Consider the following 27,479-nt stretch of genomic DNA (forward strand, 5'->3'; position numbering starts at 1 on the left):
ATAACTTGTTTTCAAATCCGCTATAAATAAATTTGTTTTAAACTATGCAACTCTATACAGCTGTTACATTAAAACTATACTGATTACAAATTTGCATTTAAAAATATCAATTTCGTAGCATGACCGCTTTTCGAATTTTTTTAAGGTAAATAAAACAATTACGTATGTTGATCACACCTAACATTTGTGTTCTGGAAATCATAGGCAACTGTTACAATGTTCATCACAAATAAGAGAGAAATACCATAAATGCAAATGAAAACCTAAAAAAAAACCAGTTGTTTAGTATTTTTCATACGTCATGAAAATTTATATAAAGAAACAATTACCATTAATTGAAACATGTTTATTTGCACTTAAAGACGCAAATTGTTTTGCCGTCGTCGTTGGCAAAGACTAGTTTTCCTGAGATTTGATCGAAACATATTGCCCAAGGATTCGAAATATTATCGATTTGCCCAAGAACAGTATCCACGTATGAACCACTTGAACTTACACGATGAATATTATTTGAGTGACATCCGGGTATGTATAGGTTACTCTTGTTGTCCATGGCGATTGCCATTGGTCTAGAAAGACCGGGTGAACTATAAACAAATATTTCCTGACCATCAAGATTAACACAGACTACTTTGTTCTGATCTGAATAGATAAGATTGTCGTTGACTACATTCATGTACCACATTCTTGTCGGCTTCTTAACTTTAACTGTAGTTTGATGAGTTCCTTCTGTGGTTAATATATAAAATTCATTGATGCCACCGACCAAAATCTTGTCTTTAGATGCCACTATGCCGTAACAGTTTCCCGGTAACTCAACAGCTTTTCCGGGTTTTAGATTTTCCGCATTGATAAAACGAATAGAACTACTTTTCGGCATAGTAGTAACGGCTTGTGCTTTTTCATCTGGAATTGTGGTAATGTCCCAAGGAGCACCGAACAATGGGCAACTCGAACTGAATGTCCCGCTCATGTCATACTCTAAGATGCTATTATTTCTGTAATTGCACAACAACAATTTACCATCCTTTGTTGCTGTCATACCAGTTATTTGCATCTGAGGACTAGTATCAACATCGAATTTGTTTTCGAATTCTAAGGTGCTAAATGTGTTGCTTGGATCTGGCAAGACTTGAGCAAATCTGAGTTTTGGTGAATTATATGTGATTGAACACGTATCGTTCCTTAATTGTATATTTCCTAATTGTTCCCTGAAGGTAAACCCACTATTAGATTCTTTGAACTGTAATATTGGTTTGTGCATTGTTCGTATTGTCTTTTCTATCCGTTGGTCCATGTTTGCACTGCCAGTCTTTACTTTATGAAGAAGCAAGAACACCTGTTTTTTAGAGCCATTAGTTGTCGTATAAGAAATCTGCCGTTGAAGTTCTTCTGCTTCTTTCTCCATATTCAACATGGCTTCTTTCTCAGCTTGTAATTCTGCCTGCTGCGCATCCTTCCTTTCTTTTAGGTCGTTAAGCAATGAACGTTCTAACTTCTCTACATATGCGATAACATTATCCTTGGCTTTCCTGATTGTTTGCTTGAGTGTGTTCTCTTGTTCTAAAATACCATCGCTATGCTTCTTGCGTACGTTTGCGATCTGTTTAGAAGAAGTAATAATATTATCCAACTCTTCGCTTAAGTCAGTCAGCAGAGTCGAATCTTTGATGTCTTTTGATGCAATATCAATTGGCACAATTGTTTCACAGTTTCTATGGTATTCAGTCATACATGCTCGGCAACATAAAGCATCGTGATACGTACAAAATAAATCTAAAAATAGATCTGTGTGATTATCGCAATATTGCTGAGAGGTAGTTATAGCTCCAGGAACAGACAGCGCATGTTCCAAGTCAACCACGTGATGCGCAGCCGATACTTTTATAACGCGATGAGCATCAACACATTCTTTGCACAACGGTTCTTCACAATCGCTACACCAAGACAGAGCAGTAGACGAAGTCTCCTTTCTGCTGCAAGGTCCACAAAAGTTATTTGAAGCCATGTGGGGACTGGAAATAAACAAATATAAACTATGTTACATACTGCCATTGACTAATTTAAGCAATTTAATCTATAGATAATGATCTAGTCCATAATTGTTATAACCTTATAGAAGTTGGTTTGCAACGTCATTGTTCGATGACTGTTTTGACTATTCTGATTAGATCTTTTTGGAAAACCCCTTTTAAACATTTTCCCCGATTTTATCGATGAAGGTTTGTCGTGCTTGCGAAAAATATTCATTTCTGAAGTTACTATTTTTACTATTTTTTGACTGACAATACGTGACTGTTCTTCAACGATTTTTGCCTTTTGTACAAGTTATCTCTTGATGTCATTGCTTATAGAACTTGTATATATGTAAAATGAAAAATCCTTTGTTTAACGTATTTAGTAGAGATTAGAAAATGTCGTACGAGAGCCAATGAGATAACTCTTCATCCAAGTCACACTATATATATGATGTGTAAAAAGAACAATTATCATGATAATACATGTAGGTCCAACTACGGCCTCCAACACGGAGCTTTGGCACATACCGAACATCAAGCTATACGGCTCCCCAAATGAATAGTGTAAAACAATTCAAACAGGAAAACAAACGGTTACCGTTTATCTATAAAAAACGAGAAACAATTTGGTTTATCGAATGTTCATAACTTTTTATCAAAACTACCTTTTTCCTTTATGCAAGTATCTATAATAAGTTATTAAAGGTACCAGGGTTGCAATTTAATACGCCAACGTTTCGTCTACATTATATAGATATAGGAAGATGTGGTGTGAGTGCCAATGAGACAACTCTCCTTCCAAATAACAATTTATGAAAGTAAACCATTATAGGTCTATGTACGGCATTCAACACGGAGCCTTGGCTCACACCGAACAATAAGCTATAAAGGGCCCCAAAATTACTAGTGTAAAACCATTCAAACAAGAATACTCACCAGTGACACTCGGATCAAAATAGTTATAAACTGAGCCAAACAAGTACAAATTTGAAGAGCATTGAGCATTCAAAATTCCCCAAAGTTGTGCAATATAAGAGAGGGACGAAAGATACCAAAGGGACAGTCAAACTCATAAATCTAAAACAAACTGACAACGCCATGGCTAAAAATGAAAAAGACAAACAGAAAAACAATAGTACACATGACACAACATAGAAAACTAAAGAATAAACAACACGAACCCCACCAAAAACTAGGGGTGATCTCAGGTGCTCCGGAAGGGTAAGCAGATCCTGCTCCACATGCGGCACCCGTCGTGTTGCTTATGTGATTACAAATCCGGTAAATAGTCTAATTCGGTAGGTCAAATTCATGAAAGGGAAGTTGATTGTAGTTACGACGTAAGGAACATATCCGATATCATTTGTGAAATGGTTATTCCATAACGGTCAACCAACTCGTGATGGCGTCCGTAAAATTTACGAAGGGATGATTTCAACTTCACCATTTGGAACTCTTGATTTAATAGCTTCCTTGTGAGCAGTAACCCTCTATCAAGAAAATCATGATAGGAAATGCAAGCACGGGAATATCGTATCAATTGAGAGATATATACCCCGTATGCAGGTGCTGCTGGAATGTTGCTACTTAGAAATGGAAAGTTCACAATATACCTATGCCTGGGATAAAAAATTCCTTAGTTATTTCGGAAAATTTATTCTTTTGTAAACAGGAAATCTATAAAAATGACCATATAATTGAAATTGTATCTGTGCTGACTGCTGGTCTGGTGCTATTAATTATTGAGGACGAAACGAAAACAGTGATATTAGATAGGAATAGTTCAAATATGTGCCTACGCCATGCCAAGAATATCAGTCATTGGGGTTTTAAGATTTATTTGGGCATTTAATTGCAGATATTCAAAAGTTACTGTTAATTAAATGAAAACTGTTTTGGACACAATGTCAGTTGCTGAATTAGTGTAAAAGATAGTGAGTTGGCCTCTAGATAAATGATGTACTTTGGTTATGAGTACGTTTTTGCTTCAATGCTGCATCATTGACATAGCTTCTTTAATAAAAAAAATATACTGTTTTAAAGGCTGATAATAATAATATTATTTGATGAAATTACAGACTTTTTTTTAAAGACTAAAAACTAAGTCGACAGTGGGCCTTTATGTTGTCAGCTATGTTTGTTTTTCGTTCTTGTCAATAGTATAATTTAGACAGGTTGGTTTTTATTTAAATAATTGTTTTCATATGTTGTCAATCAGGCTTTTTACAGCTAACTATACGGTATTGGGTTCACTTATTGTTGAAGGTCGTATATTTAGCTGTGAATGTTTAGGTCTTTGTACATAACAGCCTTACAACATCTACTGTCATTGATATAAGCATGATTAGGCTTACAATTGTACATTTTTTTTCAATGTTAATCTTTGTGAGCTTATAGTTACAGCACATGTAGAGGAAGGACCAGAATCGCAACAGTTAACTAGCTAGTGATCATGTGATCAGTGGTGATCTGGAGAGTAGAAAACAAGATCATCACATTGGCTATCAATGATCGAATTATTGAAATCTACCATGATTTTAGTTACAATTTTAAACATCCCAAATACTCTCTGCTAGTTTATTTTTATAAGTCTTAAGAATGGTGACACATGCAATATATACCTACTTCATCATGTTCGGCCAGTCATTGATGAATAAAAAAAATGAACCATTAACTACTATTTCTCAAATTTGATTGTTTTAGCTTATTGTCCAGTGGCAAGTATTGTACACGTCTTCAGGATGAAAACAAATTACTTTTTAATGCAAAAAGCAAAAAAGAAGTTTTGTATAGATTGCGATGAAGAGCTGGAAATTCGACCGCAAACGGAAAATTGAAATATGTTTGATAGGGACAGGAATTTTGTATGCAGGGACAATTGACTATTATGTTCAGGTCTATATGTTTTTGAAGTATACTGATATATATATGAAGATAACTTCAAATGCAAAATATTCTTAAGCTTGATAACGTATTTGTTTGAATATGATCATCTGAAAAGTAAGATTAAAGGGTGTTTGAAATTTCCTGATTTTTTGTCAATGGGGGACACATATTCGCCGTTTTAACACATCTATTTAAAACCAAATAACCGCAGCTTTAAACAACATTGATTTATAGATGAATAGCAGACATTTCAAAGGTGTTTTAAAAGAACTGAAATTTAGGGCATTCGGTTAAAGAAATACTTAGAAATACTTCTTTGAATTCGTGTTTTTTCTTCAGGAAATTGGCCGAAAATCGTTGTCCGTTGTTCGGTCCTTTTCAGTAGGTACCGCAATATGTCTCAGTTTAAAAAAATAACCATATTTATTATTCAATATCATTTACCGGTATATATCTTCAATTTCAGCCATCCTTCGAAGTTTTTACACCTCAAAATCATAAAACGGCGAAATTGTGTCCCCCATATTCCACTCTATCATATCAAATATTACTGGATGCCGAATTGACTTTAAATAGGTGCCGATTTGACTAGATGCCGATTCAACTAGGTTCCGATTTGACTTTTTCTATGGGTGCCGATTTGATCAGGTGCCGATTTGACTTGTACCCTCGATTGACTGGATGGCGTTGCATTCTCAATTTACGATGCATTGGATTAAACTTCACTATGAATACAACAGTACACGCCGCGGTTCGTTAGCCATGCATGATAGCAATAAGTATTTTAAAATACTTCCCAAAACGTTTTCGGTGCCTTGTAACCTATTTTTTTAAATAGTGGAGAGTCTCCGTAGACTAATGTTTCATTCTTGAATTTTCTTGATTAAGTCTTACAGGTCTTTAATATAAGTTTTTAAAAATCGAACATTGAATGAGAATCCAACCACAGGCACTTGTCTCAGAAAATTTTGTCCTATATACCTTAATATAACGTTATAATAAGGTACATAGGAAATTTTTTCTGAGACAAGTGCTTGTGAATCCAACCCTATACATATGATGCCAAAATGCTTTAAATATGGAGAATGCGGAAGTAAGTTATGACGTATACATACATACGATATATAACAACGATAATGAGTCGAACTGAACATGCTGAAAGCGCACACATTTCACAACACGGATAATGAAGTAATGAAAAAATCTGTATATGTATACAACGTTCTACAAGAAGCAGCATATTTTCCTAACATTACAATGTACCATAAACTATTAATTAAGTTACACATATATAGCACTTACCTTGTCTATTACATGTGTGTGTGTGTGTGTGTTTACTCGTACAATGGATCCTATTTTCATCGGGTTATAATCATTATAATGTGACTGATCAAATCCTCAATCCTACGAAAAAAAACCTAGATTAATAAACACAGGTAACCGTTATGTTTTCTTTGGGTTAATCAGTTATGTAGTGAGGTACAACATGGGGTTTATCACAGTCCCTAATCTCTGAAAAAAAATACCTGTATGTCTAAGTTTAAGTTCTTAGACATGTTATAGAGTGCAGCTTAGAGACAAGTGCCTGCCAATGAGTTCCAGAAATGTGTGTTTTCTTGTCTGCAGCCCGCTGTATTGTAAATGAGTTACATGCACCGAACCGTAAATATCGGATTTTAAAAAGAATACAAATAAATGAATATTATAGCACTAATACTGTAACTGTGACACTAACCTTCAACAGCATATCCAGAGTCGACTAGAGTGTTATAATAACCTCTGAAAACGATACGCTTGAACTATAATGTCTATACTGTTATTGCTAGTAGCAAATTAGTGTGACGTACTTACATTTACGTATGTGGGTATTTTCATTATTAAATGTATCACTATTTAAGTTATACATATCATTTAGATTATACAGCTGATTATGACTAAATTGTACAGGTATATTCATATTTGTGAGGCCCCTCATGGGGAGGGGGGGGGGGGGGGTCCTAGTAATCACATAATCACAATTTTTTTGCCAATATAATCGCATAATCATTAAATATTTGCTTATCTTTAGTAATCAAATAATCATAAACTAAAAATACAGTCCTAGGTAATCAAATAATCATGAAATATTTGGCTTAATAATCAAATAATCATTAAAAAAACGGCCAAGTAATCACATAATCAAAAACCCCATGAGGGCCCTCATTTGTAAAACTACACTGCCTTTTTTCTGGGACATGGTGGTCACTAGCGTTCGTTTACCACATCTAGCTGGATAAAAGTTCATGTCAAATGACCCGTCTATTGTCACTGAAAAATTTAACTTTATTAAATTTAAGCGTTTTTGATAATACTTTTTCTTATTTTCAATTGAAATCTCAAAACTTGCTTGAAAAAAATGCAGAATTAGCTTTGATTACTAAGTCACTGGATATTAGTCTTTATAGTAACCTAATCGGGGCTAATGGGTATGTATTGCTGTTTATACAAAAACGATTAATTATTGTTATCAAGTACTCATGACACTTTGAAGTGGATTTTTTTTTAAACAAGCGAAAGTAAATATTACATATAAGGGTATTTATTACATTGTGACCTTATGTCATTAACCTGGGGACATGACCAATTTCGGAATTTCGGAATTCTTTTATCAATTTGGAGACCTGGGGCCGGTAACAAGAAATTTTATTAAGAGAGGTCTTAAGTATTGAATTAAGGGGAAGATAAGATCATTCTAAGATCATTCAAAGAGTGTAAATCAAAGCTCCCTCAGGTTGTTCGTAGATCGGTCTTATTTCCCCCTTAAGTTGCATCATAATAGTTTTCAAGTTACGAGTTCTTGATAATTTTCTGGCGTCTCCGATTTTGGTTCCTCGCAAAGAACTTAGAATCACCTTAAATGAATCATAAAAACGTTTTAATGAACGATAAAATGCGCATTACAATCCACTACCCATTTAACCTAAGGAAAACAATTCTGACCACCATTATTCTTCCCCTTTGCTAAAATGCTTTTTTTGATAAAAGTCAAATTGAATTAAACAAATTTGAACCGCTTCAAACATGAAATTAATTAAACTGCTTATAGACCATAATTATTTTAATAAAAATATGCTTGTCTGATGACAATCCATCAGTGCTTTTTATTTTGAGTGCCCTATTATTCACCAGTCCAATGGTAGAATTTGAATCTTGTGTAAATGACGTAGGCTTATTTTTCTATCCTACTTTTATTTCGGTCAAATCACTACTATAATGATTTACTTTTATAAACTGTTATTTGGATGGAGAGTTATCTCATTGGCACTCATACCACATCTTCCTATATCATTTTTCATTTTAACAATATTTTTTTTTCACATCATTTTGAAAGCCTTCTTACAAAAAATAAAATCTCAAAAATACTGAACTCCGAGGAAAATTCATGACTGAAAGTCCCTAACCAAATGGCAAAATCAAATGATAAAACACTTCAAACGAATGAACGACACTTGTCATATTTCTTACTTGTTACGGGCAGTTTCAAAGTGTAAAAAAATGATGGATTGAACCTGGTTGAAAGAGCTGAACCTCTCACTTGTGTGACAGTCTTGTATAATAACGATGCGTGAACAATGACAACAATAGTTATCAAAGGTACCAGGATTAAAATTTAGTACGCCAGACGCGCGTTTCGTCTACATAAGACTCATCAGTGACGCTCATATCAAAATATTTATCACTTTGAGCCAAACAAGTACGAAGTTGAAAAGCATTGAGGATCCAAAATTCCCTAAAGTTGTGTCAAATACGTCTAAGGTAATCTATTCCTGGGATAAGAAAATCCTTAGTTTTTTTCGAAAAATTCAAAGTTTTGTAAACAGGAAATTCATAAAAATGACCACATAATTGAGGGTTTAGATGGGGTTAAATGATTAAAGAATAATGCCCTTAAAAAATGAAGATTAGAGAATAACGGGCAAAAAAAAAATGAAGATTAGAGAATAACGGGCAAAAAAAATGAAGATTAGAGAAAAAAGTGGTTAATTTTTTGAAGATTAGAGAAAAAAGGGGTTAAATCCTTGAAGATTAGAAAAAAAGGGGTGGAAATTAAATGTTTACAGAATAACAGAACCCCCCCCCCCCATCCAGACCCTCATAATTGATATTCATGTGAACACTGAAGTGCTGACAACTGGGCTGGTAATACCAAAACAGACACAATAGTCAAAAACGTCAAAAAATAGGTGTATAACAGCAACACGAAACCCACTAAAAACTGGGGATGATTTCAGATGATCCGGAAGGGTAAGCAGATCCTGCTCCATGTGTGGCGCCCATCGTGTTGCTCATTATATTACGAAGCCGGTAAATAGTCCAATTTGTTAGGTCACATTCGTGAAAAGAGAATGGGACTGTAGCTACGACATAATGAACATATCCGATATCATCTGTATAACGGATATTCCATAACGGTCAACCAACTCATGATTGCTTCCGTAAAATTTAAGGCGAAGTGTACGTAATTGCACGCCCCTAGGAAAGGATACTGTTATGAAGTCGATATTTCTTTCGGGAATCAGGTTAATGAAACAAAAAGATGTTTTCAATTGACCATCACTGCTCTTTGGGGAATGGAAATGTAAGAAAACACTGATTTGTACTTGTGGTGTCCTAAATTGCAAATTTTAAGGCTGGTTGGAAATAAAATAACATGTTTATGTTGTCCCTTTCGGAGAACGTTTTACAAAGAAAGAATTAACTCGTTCTTCAACAATATATGTGTATCTAAATTGACTATTGTGTTGACAAAAACCAAGTCAAAATCATTTCATTTATCTGTTTGAGAATAATGATTCAAAATTAGTGTTCATACCATTTCAATAGAAGTTGAACTTTGTTTGCTTATGTAATAACGACTCCTTAAAGTTTTGTACCATCTTGTTCTGAATTACAAAACAAGTAGAAAAGGGAGATTCACAGGAATTCATCATAACCGTTTTTATTAAAGAACTTTAGAAATATTAAGTGTTTTACTGATAACAGACAAAGCAATATTTATTACATAATTTTGTTTGGGCAGAAATATGTTTTGGGTATATTTTTTATAATGAAGGAAAATTTGCATCTTGCTGATATGTTAACACAAAAAATATGTGGTATTGATTACGTTTTAAAACTTTTTTTTTCTAATTTTGTCAAGTTAGTTTTCTAACGAAGTTTGTACAGAATAGCGCTATTAAATTTTTATTATAAACGGCGGTTATGTAATCATCTATTTTTTTAATTTAGGTTCATATATTCTAATAATTTTTAACGACTTTTAAACATTTGTTAACTATAGTTATTTAGCATTCAACAACTGCGTCTTTGAACAAATATTTTGATGTTTTGGTCATATATCCGGTTATTTTCTCAGGGTTCATTCCGATGTAGGAAATAGGACTCAAAGTAGCGTAAAAATCGTAACTACTCGGCCATATTCGACATTTCTTCGTGCAACCAGATCTAGAAAGGCCGAGTAGTTCCGATTAAGTAGCGTCATATATCAACCAATGAATAAATCAATTTCAAATGTGTATTATTTATATAAGAAGCATGTGCTAACTGTGGTGATGTTCTTCAAATGTGTCCTTTAATGTATGTATATATATAACAAAATTTTATAGAAATCTCTCTCAACTTTTTTTTATTAAATATTTGGTGTGTTACATATCGATATTATGAACTATATGAACATACAAAGCGATGCAAACAAATAAGCTTAATCAACGATAGTAAATAATAAACATGAATGATATTAAAAGATATACAAAGCGAACTAATCAAATTAACTAAACTATATATTATATAAAGTTTTAAAAATGCGAAACAATGACATTAACTAAAATGATGAATTAAGAAACAAGAATCATATAAAATTACAAAAAAAATGCAAGCAATTTGAACTTGCATGACATAAATGAATCTATGCAATATTACAACACTATGCAAAAAAAATACACTGAACTTAACTAAAACGAAACAATCATGAGTTCTATAAAAATGAAACACCTCAAGGAATTGAACACATTGGTGAATTAAATATCGTTCCGAAAATTTATCAGGATATAATGTTTCGGAAGATTGTCTATGCATATACATATATAAGGCGTATTGAATGAATATTTTCTGTATACGAAATTCATAAGTGAGCAATCAAATCAGCTGTATTAAAGCCTTTACGTCTGGGTCCTTCTCGTTTTTTCCTTTGTCTTTTTTTACTCTCGTTACGTAATCTTTTATTCTGCTCTTTAGTGTTGTCTTCAGATCTAAATTTTGTTCATAATGATGAACTATTTCACGTGATAATTTTTCGTGTCTTTTGTTGTACACCATTTCAACCAATTTATCCCAGTCTTTCACCTCTAATGCATGGTAACAGCGTAGTATCAGTAACTTTTCATCTTTTGTCATTTTCTTTATTGGTGTATTGACTTGTTTTGTGTTTGTTTTAGTTGACGCTCCTTCAGTTGATGGTCCCGCTTGTAGTATCTTCACTGGTGTAGACTTGTGAGAGTCCTTGTCTGGTTTAACTTTTCCACTAGATGCCACTTCTGCGTTCCTGTGGATATCAAGTGTGACAATTAATTACAATTTTACATAATCAACGATGATTTAAACAAAAAACAAAAAACATAGTTGTAGCATGTAATTTTTTCCCTTGTTTCTCCGATATATAATTCAATTTATTAAAATAAACAATGTATTAACAAATAATGCAAGATGCACAATTTTACGAGGAATTTATTGTTGCCAATTTTTCAAATAAGATAAAATAAAATCGAGAATGAATAAAAATAAAAATTCATGTAGGAGGAAGATTTGACTAAAAAGAAAACACAAAAATCAAAACCAGCAACCAAGATTGGACCGTGACAAATTTAATGTCTGTATACATTAAAGAAGACTTTGATTGTCACTGAAGTGTTTTGACCACCTCTTTCAATTATCAGTGGTTGATATATTTGTTGGTTGTTAAATTGAAAAGAAAACTATACGATCAATTACTAATTTGATTTATTGCTATACAAGGCTTGTTATCTTACCATATTTAAATATGACTTTGCTTTAAAAAAAAAAAAAAAAAAGTAAATTGCCAGTCAATAATGGTTTTATCAGTCCACCTCTGTAACGAATATGTGGTTGAATGATTCGATTATTGTTTACTGATACGATTTATCTAAGGCTTGAAATCAAACAATATTTAAGGAATACTCTGTTTTACAAAATTAAGAATACTTTGGGTACATGCATTTTTTTTCTATCTCTGGCAAATCAAGAACTTCCAAAAAAGAACATTTGTGAGGAAAGTAGAACTTACTATGATAACCAACATGTTTAACGCTTCTTACATTTAATTTCTTGCTATGGCTGTTCGATTAACCATATGCATTTGTCCGATCACATGGTAAATATTTGTAGTCGTCTACGACTCCTGAACATTATTGGAAGAAGATGATGATGATGATACAACTGTCAGTCCAATGAAAACAAATGCGATGTATGATTGTGCAGAAAAACAGATATATTGTAAACAGAGAAAATAAATATCAAGGATATGTTGGGTATATATAACTTGAAATCATACCTGTCTACTTCCTTTTCTTGTTTTGGTTGTTTAGCAAGTGACACATCGGGAGCAAATTGAACATTCTTTGCTGGTCTCTCTGGGAAACACAAGAACAACAGATGTTTATTTAAATGCTTATAATTCTAACAGTTTCTTACTTATAATACACAGCACATCAGGACTGCTTTATTTACAAATGCATCTTCGAATTCAAATTCATACAAATTTCTACATAATAAATTTAAAAGTAAAAACTGAACCTCATACTTCTGTATATTTTTTTCTATTCTTTATATTGTTTGCTCATTAATGTCTATTTTGTAAACCTCCATTCAGACCCTCTCATATGTGTATACTCATCACATATTTTTGTTTAGTTTCAATACGGTGCAAACTTTAATTATTTAGATATGTGAACAAAACTGAAATAACATACATACTATTGTAAAAGTTTGGAATTTTTCTGGTTAAAAACGATGCTGTTTTATGTGTTTGTGTTTCTTTCTTGTGGTTGTGTTGTTTTAGTTTTTTTTTGTGGGGTGGTAAGCTTTTTATTGTAATGTAACACCCAACGCCTTCATTAAATTTAATGTAAAGAGATGGTAAGCTTTTTATTGTAATGTAACACACAACGCCTTCATTAGATTCAATGTAAACAAAGGAAATAATTTGTCATTTCCTCATCTTGTAAATGCTAAATATACTAAATGGAGGTTCACAGTTTGTTAAACTGCGATTTCATGAAGTATGCTTTATCACAAAAGTCTTTTTTTATAGATTCTTAGAATATATTGTATTCTGTTTGCCAGTTAAGTGCTAACCAAAATCCAGCAAGATTTATCGAAATGATAAAATCAAACCATATAATTACATTAGAAGTATGTTTCATTATAATACGTTATTCTGATTGGCTAACTGCAATTTTTCGTTATTCCTTAATCAACTGCATTTTAAAATGAATTGTAACATTCATGTTGACACGTGGTTCTACAATAAAGTGCACAGGTAAATAAAAGAAAAACACTTCATTTTAAAGATTATAGCGAAAAAATGTTATTAGAAGGTTATTTCATAGGGTTGTTAAGGCGTTGAACGTGCACATATTTTAGCGCTTCATACAAAATGTACTTAGGTCAACGCTTTTACACCCCAATGAATTTACCAAAAGAATCATTTAATTCTTCAATGAAAGATAACAATTCAACTTACTTTGACATGCTTTCTGTTTGTCCTTACTGACAGGTGAAGGACCCTGACCTCCTTCAAGACTTGTGTAATAACTTTTCTCCTTTCCAAGTAATAAAGGAGTCCCGGATGCCTCGTCATTAATTGACTTTTTACTAATTTCATTGTCATAGGATAGTGAATATATGACTATTTTCTTTTTTAATATCATTGCCATTTGTTCCACAACAATTTCTTCAATGTGTTCTCCGTCTTCGGCAATCTTCTTAAGAAATACGATCCATCCTTCATCAGTAAAGTGTGCATCATGAATTTGATCCTGGAGCGATATACAAGTGCAAATTACGAGTTGAGTTATTTGACAAAATGATTATAATTCATCAGATAGATATACAACGCTTTCCATACTAAATTAACAATCAGAATAAACATTACAGTAGTGTACGGTCAGGTCGTCGTTGAGTATTACGCGGTAAGCTATATTAGATTAAAACATGAAATTTTTCAGATTCGAAATAAAATCTCTTGATCTTATCGGACCGACGGTTTTAGCGCATGGAATAAATAGGGCCAAGGGATGACACAATGACCGATATGGAAAATGTCATGCCGATGATGTCATGTAATGATCTATGTGTATAGCATATACTTTGAAACGAGAAAAATAGAATAAAACAATTCAATAAACACAGTTTGTATATTTAATTTCTTTGTTTTAATTTGACGTTCTCGAATGTATTTTTATTTTTTTTCGGGGGTTATTTATTTATTTATTTATGTATTCTCCAGTTATTCCTCAATATTATTTCACATAAAAACATCTGGTCATCTTAAACTTAATAACGTTGATCTGTCACATAGTTTTATTTCCGGCAGGATTTCAGAAATATTTTTTTCACGAATTGGTCATGAATTTCCAAACCAGAAGAGGGCCGATATGGGTTTTGCCGACCTCTTATAATTTTATATTAGTCGGAGATCCTTCAGACACTTGTCACAAACAAGAAGACGAATGAAGCCAGATACTTTAATTCTACATTCAGATATATTAATGTTCTTCCAATTTACAATCCTTTCTGATCGGGTTCCATTAATATATCAACAGAATTTAAAATTAAAGAAACAGACACGGCTACCTCTGCCTCATTTTTAGAGTTATACCTCGGATTTGACAAAACCGATCATCTCAATTCCAGAATCTATGACAAACGAGACGATCTTAATTTTGGACCCTTTAGACCTCAATGTGGACCAATTTGATAACCGGGCCCAAATATCAAAAATCTAAATATATGGTTAGATTCAGCATATCGAAGAACCCCAATAATTCAATTTTTGTTGAAATCAAACAAAGTTTAATTTTGGACCCCGTTTTGGACCAACTTGAAAACTAGGCCCTTTGGACCTTAAGGTAGACCAATTTAAAAACGGGACCAAAAATTTAGAATCTAAATACACGGTTAGATTCGGCATATCAAAGAAACCCAATAATTCAATTTTTGATGAAATCACGAAAGTTTAATTTTGGACCCTTTTGGCCCCTAATTCCTAAACTGTTGGGACCAAAACTCCCCAAATCAATCCCAACCTTCCTTTTGTGTCATAAATCTTGTTTTTAAATTTCATAGATTTCTGTTTACTTATACTGAAGTTATTGTGCAAAAACCAAGAAAAATGCTTATTTGGGCCCTTTTTGACCCCTAATTTCTAAAAAAATTGTATAAAAATGAAAGTCAAGAATAAATCTTGTTTACCATAGAACAATAACACAATGACGGATGCAGAGCCACATCAAGTAGATATCACCAAAAACAGACTAAACAGTAAAAGTAATATTCATAAGGACAAATAAAAGAATACTATAACACGTTATTATGATGATAAACAACGTTAGTTGTAGTTATACTACAAGGCAATCATGTATTATTTGTAAAGTTGATACGGCAAATATATAAACAAGGCCTTAGTACATTCCGATGAACCTTTTGAGAAAAAGGACGAGACGTTATTTGACATACCTATGGTTCTTCAATTTTCTGCTCAGACACTGGTGACGTTTTACAATTCTCAGTAGGAGCTCAAACTCTTGAATACCGAATGAGTTGTGGAATGGATATCCCATAAGAAGTTGGTTTATTGCTCCTAAGGTGGGGGGAAATTGATAATTTCAATATTACAATCGTTTCGTTTGTAATAGGTTCTGGTACTCATATGACCTTGCATGTCAAATTCGAGGTATAAGTCTATAGATGAGGCGATAAATTAATGGAACCCAATCAGAAAAGTTGAGAATGTTAATTGAAAGAACATCATCAATATATCTGAAAGTGAAATTAAATGACCTTGCTTCTTTGATCTTTTTTTTTGGACAAATGTCGGAAGGAACTCCGATTCATATGAAAATAAGAAGAGATCGGCAAGAAGAGGTGCACAGTTCGTGCCCATAGGAATGCCGACAAATTGTTGGAAAAGTCTACTTCCAAATTCAACAAATATGGTGTCAATAAGAAACTCCAGTATACTGATCACTTGTTCCTCTGTGTATAAATATAAAAGATGTGGTAGTAGTGCCAATGAAACAACTCTCTAATCTACTTTGTAAAAGTAACCCATTAGGGGCCAAAGTACGGTCTTTAACACGGAGCCTTGGCTCACACCGAACAACAAGCTATAAAGGGCCCCAAAAAATAGCATGTGTAAAACCATTCAAACGGGAAAACCAACGGTCTAATCTATATAAAAAAATGAGAAACACTTATGAACCACATCAACAAACGACAACTACTAGACCTCAGATTCCTGTCTTTGGACAGGTGCAAACAAATGCAGCGGATTTAAACGTTTTAATACCAATCTTCTGAAAAGTGTCACATCTCGACATAAAAAATGACACATTGTAAAATATTAATTGAAATGGCTTAACTCAATCAAAAGACAATTTTACCTTTTTGATCACTATTAACAAAATATGATATATGGTATCCCAAAGTTTAAATTTATTGTGGATGCTACCATTTTTATGTCGAAAAGCATTGTGGATTATTTTTTAGACGATTTTCCCACTTCACATGAGAAGTGGTGGTATACAGAGTTGAAAAATCAAATATTTGATAGAACTAATTTCAGACAAAAGATTTCAGAACTAGGCGTTTATTTGCCCGGGCAAGTATATTTTACTTATTAGTGTATCTGCGAATATTACATATGCAGAACCTAATGTGTTGCTACAAATATGTAATAATGTCTCGTATAACTCTTTCGTGAATATACATATTCCAGAGTTATAGACCATTATAATCTGCAGAAAACAACGGTTTAAAAAAATTTCTTTATTAATTGATCTAATTGTCCTGAAGTCATTGGAGGCTCATTATGTTTAGCAACAGCAGAAGGTCACCAACAGGTCTTCAATGTTGCGAGAAATTCCCGCACCCGGAGGCGTCCTTCAGCTGGCCCCTAAACAAATATATACTAGTTCAGTGATAATGAACGCCATACTAATTTCCAAATTGTACACAAGAAACTAAATTTAAAATAATACAAGACTAACAAAGGCCAGAGGCTCCTGACTTGGGACAGGCGCAAAAATGCGACGGGGTTTAACATGTTTGTGAGATCTCAACCCTCCCCCTATACCTCTAGCCAATGTAGAAAAGTAAACGCATAACAATACGCACATTAAAATTCAGTTCAAGAGAAGTCCGAGTCTGATGTCAGAAGATGTAACCAAAGAAAATAAACAAAATGACAATAATACATAAATATCAACAGACTACTAGCAGTTAACTGACATGCCAGCTCCAGACTTCAAATAAACTGACTGAAAGATTATGATTTCATCATATGAACATCAGGCACAATACTTCCCGTTAGGGGTTTAGTATCATACCATCATAACATATACGAGAAGAACATAACCCGTGTCATGCCAACAACTGGTTTTTGAATAAATGTGTTTAGTTCCGATGCAAAGACCCTATAAGTGAATCAATATTAACGCCAAAATATGCAATCTTTAATGACCTGACAACAGTATCGTAACTTTATCCCTTCTTAATAAGTCTATTCAAAGGTTTTGTAAGTGTCTGAGGTGAATACTGACACCTTTGTGCTTTATAAAGAATATTTCCATAAAAAATTGGATGTGAAATACCTGAACGTATAAGAAGTCTGCATGTTGAGCTATATTTACGAATGATGTCCTTATACCGATGATAAAATTTAGTAAATGTTTTGACTAGTTTGTGATATCGAAAAGCCTGGTGTAATAATTTTTCAGTAATACATAAATTTTTCTCGTTAAAATCTAAAACATTGTTACATACACGAGCGAATCGTACAAGTTGAGATATATAAACACCATAAGATGGTGACAAGGGAACGTCACCATCTAAAATGGATAATTAACGATAGGAAATGAAAAATCATCTCTTTTATCATAAATTTTAGTATTCAGCTTTCCGTTAGTGATATAGATATCAAGATCGAGGAAAGGGCAGTGGTCATTGTTGGTATTAGCTTTATTTAAAGTAAGTTCAACAGGATAAATTTCTTTAGTATAAATACTGAAGTCGTCATTATTGAGAGCCAAAATATCATCCAAATATCTAAAAGTATTATTAAATTTGTTTATCAGATGTTGTTTCGATGGGTCTTTGCTTATTTTTGTCATAAATTGTAACTCATAGCAATACAAAAACAGGTCCGCAATAAGTGGTGCACATGCATATTTAGAAGTGGCGGGGTTAATGCTTTTATTCTTTAATAGCAATTTGCCTCTCCATAAAGTCCGTTATTACTTTACAGGAATAAACAAAGCTAACCAAATCAACAACGTAATTTTGATCAAGTTAGTATCACGTAAAACAACTTACTCTAGGCATCCCTCTTAACTGCTGAGCAATCTTCTGTCTTAGTTCAGTATGGTCCATGGACGGCATGTCTAATCTTTCAAGTTGGTCACTGCATGATCGGAAAAACGAGTTTCCATCATTTGATATCTCACCACGGAAGTTTAATCCTTCACCTGACAGTTTCGTTTGTAATAGATCTATAGCTGACTGACTAACTATGAAATCTTCAAAATCAAAGCAGAAAGTGCATTTTGTAATAAGTCGCTCATTGATTTTGTAGCATGGAACTTTAAGATTAAGATTAATTGAAAGTTATACTGTGAGAATGTATGTGATTTAAGAGGATTTCTTATTTCACGCTAAATGTAAATTTAAGGTCCTTGTTATTGCAAAAAAAAAACCATTTCCAGAGTGTAGTGCAACACCTCGGAATTTCATTAGCCGAATTTTTTATTTGTTGAATAGTTCAACATTGCCGGCAGATTATTTAGGTTTATGTGAAAATATTGTTTTTTTTTTAGGGGATCTCAATAAAGGATATTGGCTTATGTTTCTTGACAAATTTATATTCAATGAACCGTCAGAGATCTTCGAAGCGGATATAACTTCAGTTTGAGGTCATACTCCTTATCAAATTTCATATCCCCTGAGTCGGCAAGTGAATTTGATATACAGCATTGTCAGGTTATATGATAAAATTGAGAATGGAAATGGGGAATATGTCAAAGAGACAACAACCCGACCAAATAAAAAAACAACAGCAGAAGGTCACCAACAGGTCTTCAATGTAGCGAGAAATTCCCGCACCCGGAGGCGTCCTTCAGCAGACCCTTAAACATATATATACTAGTTCAGTGATAATGAACGCCATACTAATTTCCAAATTGTACACAAGAAACTAAAATTAAAATAATACAAGACTAACAAAGGCCAGAGGCTCCTGACTTGGGACAGGCGCAAAAATGCGACGGGGTTTAACATGTTTGTGAGATCTCAACCCTTCCCTATACCTCTAACGAATGTAGAAAAGTAAACGCATAACAATGCGCACATTAAAATTCAGTTCAAGAGAAGTCCGAGTCTGATGTCAGAAGATGTAACCAAAGAAAATAAACAAAATGACAATAGTACATAAATAACAACAGATTACTAGCAGTTAACTGACATGCCAGCTCCAGACTTCAATTAAACTGACTGAAAGATTATGATTTCATCATATGAACATCAGGCACAATCCTTCCCGTTAGGGGTTTAGTGTCATACCATCATAACATATATGAGAAGAACATATCCCGTGTCATACCAACAACTGTTTTTAGAATAAATGTGTTTAGTTCCGACGCAAAGACCTTATCAGTGACTCAATATCAACGCCAAAATATGCAATCTTTAATGACTTGACAACAGTATCGTAATTATATCCCTTCTTAATAAGTCTATTCAAAGGTTTTGTAAGTGTCTGAGGTGAATACTGACACCTTTGTGCTTTATAAAGAATATTTCCATAAACAATTGGATGTGAAATACCTGAACGTATAAGAAGTCTGCATGTTGAGCTATATTTACGAATGATGTCTTTATACCGATGATAAAATTTAGTAAATGTTTTGACTAGTTTGTGATATCGAAAACCCTGGTGTAATAATTTTTCAGTAATACATAAATTTCTCTCGTTAAAATCTAAAACATTGTTACATACACGAGCGAATCGTACAAGTTGAGATATATAAACACCGTAAGATGGTGACAAGAGAACGTCACCATCTAAAAACGGATAATTAACGATAGGAAATGAAAAATCATCCCTTTTATCATAAATTTTAGTATTCAGCTTTCCGTTAGTGATATAGATATCAAGATCGAGGAAAGGGCAGTGGTCATTGTTAGTATTAGCTTTATTTAAAGTAAGTTCAGCAGGATAAATTTCATTAATATACATACTGAAGTCGTCATTATTGAGAGCCAAAATATCATCCAAATATCTAAAAGTATTATTAAATTTGTTTATCAGATGTTGTTTTGATGGGTCTTTGCTTATTTTTGTCATAAATTGTAACTCATAACAATACAAAAAGAGGTCCGCAATAAGTGGTGCACAGTTAGTCCCCATTGGAATTCCGATAATCTGAAGATATACGGAATCCCCCAAGCGAACAAAAATGTTATCTAGTAAATATTCAAGGGCATATATAGTATCAAAGCATGTCCAATTAAGATAGTTTTTTTGTTTTTTGCTACTAAAAAATGACCTAAAAGAGTTTGAACATATATATATAGCCCATATACCACGTGCAAATGTACCCTGATTCTTAACATGGTTTATCATTATAATTTTGTTTTCCCGCAGAAATAAAGTCTCAAATACCCTATCAAGGTAACCAATCAAAGTACAAGATAATTCTAATCAATATAATAAAAGAATAAAGGTAAACGTTTAATTGAAACCGTTTTAAGTCAGAGGTAAGCAATAGGCAATCACGATAATTTTTATGTAATTTATATGTTTGTCTCCAATTAAATATGGAAAAAATGAAAATAAATATATTATAAATTTTGCTCTGAATACTATACTTTGGTCTTAACTAAGTTGCTGTTCAAATTTCATGAAGGTTTAACAAAATTATTGATGACTGAAAAACTTTAAACTCAAGACTGTATCTATTTGATAAATGTTAAAACATAAGTAATTTCTCAGTTAAATACGGAAAAGTGAAAATAAATATTTTAAAGATTTTGCTCGGAATACTGTAGATTGGTCAAACCAAGCCTCTGTTCAAATTTCCTAAAATTCCACGAAGGTTCGATTAAGTTATTGATGACTAAAAACCTAATCAAAGACTGTATCTAATTGTCCGCTGTAAAACAAACTTTTATCAGTAAAATACGATAAATAATAAAATAGAAAATGAAATGGGGAATGTGTCAAAGAGACAACCCGACCAAAGTGCTAGAAAACAACCCAAAGGCTTCCAATGGGTCAACACAACGAGAAAATCTGATAACCGGAGCTGGCGCTAACAACTAAACATAAACTTCGAAAGATATAAATAAACCAAAAATTAAAAAAAAAATACAAGAGTAACAAAGGCCAGAGGTTTTTGACTTAGGACAGGCGCAAAATGCAGCAAATAGCTATTTTAAAAAAATCGTTATGGATTCTGTAGTTTTGATCATGAACAAGCTTCTGTTCTATTTCATATAATTCCATGGAGGTTTTACAAAGTTCATGACTGAAAAACTTTGACATAAGACTGTATCTACTGGTTAATTGTTTAAAAAAAAACTCAGTCCATTTATCATTAAAATACGGGGGAAACTACTTTCAAATTGTTGCTCTGAATACTGTTTTTTGGTTAAGGCTAGCCATTAAACCAGGATCAACCCATCAATGTTACCGTCTTAAATTACTAATAGTAAAGGTAGTATACCACCAAATCACATCTGATTTCATACGAAAAAGGGACGAAAAGAAATATTCCCTTGAATTTGACAGATGTAGGAAATTAATCCTACATTTTATTACAATAAAATTCTGAGTCATTAACAAATATTATCTTGGGTGTTTCGAAGTGCCATTGATTTTTTATTTGGTGTTTCTTTAGAATATTTTTGTAACTTGAGGTTACAGGGTTACTAAAGCGAGTATACAGATAAAAAAAAAGAGGTGAAAATTTGATTGGTTAACTTTCAGTGAATGTTATTTTCTTATACACAATGAAATGTTATGTGAATTTTTTGTCTATAATACTGGACAGGATAAAACTTTACTCATGCCAAGTATTTTTTTATTTAAAACAAAGTTAAATTCTGCACAATTTGTTTTGAAAAGTGCAAATTCAACAAAGTTTAATAGGAAAAATCAGTGGTGGTATTACACCTAAATACTTTCACATTTTTAGAAATTTTAATTCGTTATTGTAATTGAATTAATTACATGAGGTTGTCACCGCAAACTTGATTGATTCGAATGTACATTTTGGAAGCTGAAAAAGGCCAACAACACAACATGCAGTAAATATATTGACTTATGGCAACTTTAAACCTTACCATCAGGTTCGACTTTCATTTCAAGCTCCTGAAGCTAAATATACAAATATGCATAATAAATACATCGTTTATTTTTCATAATTACAATTGCTATTTTCTGTAATCTAATCACAAAAAAGTATCAGACTGAGAGTAAAGAGAAAAATAAATGGATTATTGGCTTCCTTTCAGATGTTTTTTTTGTTTTTGTTTGAAGAGTAGGAGATGTGGTGATATAAGTTTGACACCTATAGGTAAAGTAATCATACGGTTTTGAACAACAGACGAATGTCATGTTTGTCCAGCACCTTTACAAATTCCTGAACTCCAAGCTTGTTAGATCAACCCGGGTTTGGAAAGATCAACCTGAGTCAAACTAACGTTTGGTTAAATTTATGTCCTCAGATAATTTCCAATACTAGAAAAACAAAAATAAAAGTAAGCGTTAGATGGAGAGTTTTCTCATTGGCACTCATACCACATCGTATTATTTATATGATATCTGATTTTCCTGACCTGGAGCAATTCCATTATTATGGGTTTATTATCTCAAGCAGGGTTACATACTAAACGCAGCTAAATACCATAAATAAAAAGTATGAATGTATGTTCTATTACCTGTGTTATAAAACTTATTTTGGGAAATTCTTTGAAGCAAGAACCTTCTGGCTAGTCAAACAACATTTGGTTAAAAATACTGCTGACCAAACACAAATACAATGTATGATAAATATACTTTGCTCTTCAAGTATGTAGTTTCTTTAATTGGTTCTTGTGGCTAGAACCACATTTATCATATTTATTGGTTTTTGGGTTTTTTTCGCTTTTTTTTGTCTCCTTACTTTGTACAATTCTGGAAATCCTCACTGAGTAATAAATAAGTTTGTATAGTACCACCACCTTAGCAGCGATTATTGTATTTGCATATTTAAGATTGTTGTGCTGATATTTAGAGATATTATTAATAAAACATTTGTTTTCGGCCGAATATCACCTTCACTGGTGATTCAATGGATGGATCTGTCGTAGATTTCTCACTTGTTTAGACTTCCTTATTAAATATTTTTGCATGGCATTCTCTGTATCTTTGAATGTGTTAGTTTTTAGAGAATAGGGTCATGGTGTTGTTCTAGAAGATTAAAATCCTGTTCAAATATTGTCCAATTAAGAACTATATAACTCAGGATGTCGTTTGCCAAAAGCAAACCTTTATTTTTGGTGAATGTATAGAGAATGCAAAAGGGGAATGTGTCAAAGAGTACCTACTGAAAGTTGCTCTATAGTGAATATAATCAGTAATTTATGTAATTTTTTTATTTTGAAAAAGAATGATCTCTGATATCATTTATAATATAGCATGAATGCATATATTGATTATCGTAATATTTGCGAATATGCATTTTGTAATACTGTTCAACTATCACTTCAAATCTAAAAACATAATCGCTTCTTCGCAGCCGAAAAGCTTTCACAATAGACAAGAAATCCTAAATTTATCAAAATTATTACTACATAATAAAAAAGAATAGATAAATTAGCTGAATAACGACAGCTTTAAAAACAAATAAAGGCATAAGCTGGGTGTGTGAGATTCTTTGCTCCATGTTGAAGGGCTCACAGTGACTTTGAGATGAAGAACAGCAATAAAAGTTCTGTTCCTTTGGTATTTGTTTGTTCTTTTGTTTGTTTGTTTTGGGTTGTTTTTCTTTGCATGTATCATGAATCTGTACCCCATATCCTTTGGGTTTTTTTTATTATAAAGCTAAAACATTCAAATTCTGACTTACCGAATTGGTGGGCTTAGGTTCTAGTTTATATGCTACATATATTACACTAGCTGGGGAACTAAGTTCTGACTTACCGCATTGGTGGTCTTAGGTTCTAGTTTATATGCTACATATATTACACTAGCTGGGGAACCAAGTTCGTCTTTTCCACTCTTGTTTCCCAGATCCTCGACCGTCACACTTCGTAACCTGTCATCAGGATTTTGTAGAAGGTAATACTGTACTAAGGACTGTGCTAATCCAGCTGCATAACTATGAGAATTCATTTCCAAGGCTTTATTGGTTTCGCGAATAACTGTGGGAATAATATCCTTTATAACACAACCCAACGCGATCATTCCGTCAAATCCTTTCTTTTTATAATTTTCCCAACTCACAGGTAATCCTCCATAGGTAGCCCAAGTGGATGGCTGTGTTGGGTTGAAATCAACTGCATACTGCGAGTAAACATGTGTTTTTCCAATATTAAATTCTTTAACCATCCTACTTGTTTGTATTTCTATATATTCAAAAGATTCCGTCATTTGCTTCCTGAGTCTCTTCGATGCTTCTTTGAAGCTAATAGTGTGACGATGGGTTTCCACTGTACCAAAGTCACATTGGTTAAATAATGATGTTAGTTGATGGGCATATCCTCTATGTCCCTTACCAAGATCTGTAAAGTCTGTGAAACCAACGTCAGGTCCTGACACACTCATTGTCATGTAAATCCTTTAAAATAAAACGAAATTTCAAAAAAACTATTAGTTAATTATGGCTTTTATTACGAGTGAGATGGATATCAAAATTTTCCACATAGCATCATTACGATCCATATATGACAATTGTATTTTAAATGACAAATGTATCTACTAGCTATTAAGCATAATTTAGTCTTCTTTTTATTAGGCCTTCTGTTACATTTAAAATATTCCCTGATCGGTTGTCTGGCTGAATTTTCAAAAGTTCAAAAACACTAAAAACAAATATATTTAAATATTGCGTGGAAGGGCAGACTAAAAATGTTCAGAGATTTAAAAATACTAATTACCCTATATAACTCACACAATTTTTTTTTATTTTCTATTTATGCACAAAAAAAAACTTCGTTAAGTGCTTTCAATAAAAGTTTGTTATTCAACTATATCTACTCAGGCAGATATTCAGTTGAAATGAAAAAAAAAAAAAATGGAACTCTTTTTTATTTTTCACCTTATAAGGGAAGGTAAAAAGGCTAAATTGGTATATTTGAATTGTTTACATCTGTTTCTATGGGCTTTAAAATATTAACGCGACGGTAGGTGCATAATTAATGATTATATAGTATGAATCTTCGAGATATTTGTACACTTTAAAAATAATGACAGATTTTCACATAACAGTCGATTGATGTAGGTGCAAATACATGTGGATCTTTTTTGTGAAAAAAAAGAAAATAATTCCACCGAAAGATATGAAAGTATGCGGCGACCGTTTTTCGGAAATTATTGTAAAATTTGTCTTTGATTTAAACTATGAGTTTAGAAGTTTTCCAATATCTCGAAACTCCATACTATAATTTCAAAACACGTATTCAAGATGCATTATGTCTTGTGAAGCCCATAGAAACATGCAAAACAATATACAACTATACCAACTTGCATTAGGGGCGTTTTTACTTTCTCTATAAATAAAGAGTTGTTATTTCAAATGGATATCAGCCTGTTTGTTGTATTCCAAAAATTTATCATTTAATCCTGGTACCTTTGATAACTATTAACATCTGCAGCGCCTCGTACACTCAATGTCTTTGAAGGCTTTTTTCTAATATGTTGCTTTCACGCCGATAATGAGTGACCTTTAAAAATATAAATCGACATATACCCTTATCAAATGTTATTCTTTAAATAGCATACGATGATAACAAAAAATAAAGATATCTTTGTCTGGACTAGTCAAACGTTATGAGTGATTAAAGGTGAAAATTGATCAATATTACATTATAAATATATAAAAAAAATGTTCTTCATTCTACATTGTCCACATTGTAATCACTAAAAAAGGGACAATAAAGATATCTGAATTTCTGATTTAGGGCTTTCGTTAATCATGGTAATTAAAATTGAAAATATAAATACAATCGTTGTATGCTTTGATAGTTCTCAAAAGTACCAGGATTATAATTTTATACGCCAGACGCGCGTTTCGTCTACATAATACTCATCAGTGACGCTCAGATCAAAATAGTGACATTTTCAAAAAATCCCTAACCTATTTCCGCAAATCTACTTTCATATTTACATAAATGTAGTGCTTTAATTATAAAGTTGAAAATACAAAAATGGTTTTCTTGTTTGCATTTGAAAAAAAATCAGATCATTTGAGTATCGTTTTTAACTTAGAAATGGCGTATTTACAATTTAAAGAGATTACTTACGTTTCAAATGTGTATACGCCTATCTTTCTATTACGGAAGTGTGGTGTATGCGTCAGTTAATTCTACGGGTCAGTGGGCTTGACAAAGAGACACCCTATGGGGTATCCAAGTTTTCACATAATCACATATTTTTCTTTTGCCATTTTTGCCTATGTAATCACAGAATGAAGGAAACAACGGCCAACGACAAGGATACAGCAATCGTGGAAATATCAGAGGAGGTTGACGCGGAAGAGGGCGTGGTAAAAAATTCCAATAGGTTACATGCGGATTTTGGAATGTGAACGGAAGGAATTGTGACAGGAACAGTGATAAATTTTTATGTGCATGTTTAAATAATAAAGAGCTGCATATTCTGGGTATCGCAGAAACACATCTGGTTAAGAACAATACAACTAGTGTTGATGGATATACGTGGTTTGATAAAGTGGGTTTGGTCATAACCGAATAGGCATTCATATACGCGCAAAGGCTGGCTCTGGCGGAGTAGGATTTTTGGTTCGAAATGATCTGATGGAGCTTTTTAACGTTATAGTTGTGGAAGACTCAATAGACGGTATATGTTGGCTAAAGTTCGAGGATAAGTTAAATTTGGACAATATTTTCTATGCATGTGTAGTTTATTTACCACCAGAAAATTCAACGCGTGCCGTGAATGTACGTACATGAATTTGTAGAATCGCTAATGTCACAAATGTATACGATTCCAAAGGGTAATCAGTTTTATTTATGTGGAGATTT

At 32.8% G+C, this 27,479-nt stretch overlaps 2 protein-coding genes across 5 annotated transcripts; both read right to left on the reverse strand.

Moving 5' to 3' along the window:
• Positions 1–286: 286 nt before the first annotated feature.
• On the reverse strand, positions 287–6,807 carry LOC134728168 (uncharacterized). Of its 3 annotated transcripts, none has more exons than XM_063592656.1 (3): positions 6,756–6,807; positions 6,207–6,308; positions 287–2,015 (listed from the first exon to the last, which is right to left on the reverse strand). In XM_063592656.1, the coding sequence occupies exon 3, from the start codon at positions 2,006–2,008 to the stop codon at positions 347–349; it is 1,662 nt and encodes a 553-aa protein (XP_063448726.1). In that variant the 5' UTR covers positions 2,009–2,015; positions 6,207–6,308; positions 6,756–6,807; the 3' UTR covers positions 287–346. The 3 variants fall into 3 exon arrangements, with proteins under 3 accessions (XP_063448726.1, XP_063448725.1, XP_063448724.1); XM_063592655.1 differs by lacking the exon at positions 6,756–6,807 and adding an exon at positions 6,640–6,717; XM_063592654.1 differs by lacking the exon at positions 6,756–6,807 and having other exon boundaries at positions 6,207–6,427.
• A 3,754-nt stretch (positions 6,808–10,561) lies between these two features.
• Positions 10,562–26,858, reverse strand: LOC134728170 (uncharacterized). 2 transcript variants are annotated; one of them, XM_063592657.1, is made up of 8 exons: positions 26,739–26,858; positions 26,066–26,159; positions 24,418–25,054; positions 22,578–22,611; positions 18,552–18,754; positions 13,702–13,996; positions 12,511–12,589; positions 10,562–11,484 (listed from the first exon to the last, which is right to left on the reverse strand). In XM_063592657.1, the coding sequence occupies exons 3-8, from the start codon at positions 25,045–25,047 to the stop codon at positions 11,079–11,081; spliced, it is 1,647 nt and encodes a 548-aa protein (XP_063448727.1). In that variant the 5' UTR covers positions 25,048–25,054; positions 26,066–26,159; positions 26,739–26,858; the 3' UTR covers positions 10,562–11,078. The 2 variants fall into 2 exon arrangements, with proteins under 2 accessions (XP_063448727.1, XP_063448728.1); XM_063592658.1 differs by lacking the exon at positions 26,066–26,159 and having other exon boundaries at positions 10,563–11,484; positions 26,739–26,853.
• Positions 26,859–27,479: the final 621 nt, after the last annotated feature.

Source organism: Mytilus trossulus, chromosome 8, assembly GCF_036588685.1.
Source record: "Mytilus trossulus isolate FHL-02 chromosome 8, PNRI_Mtr1.1.1.hap1, whole genome shotgun sequence".
Taxonomy (NCBI): Eukaryota; Metazoa; Mollusca; class Bivalvia; order Mytilida; family Mytilidae; genus Mytilus; species Mytilus trossulus.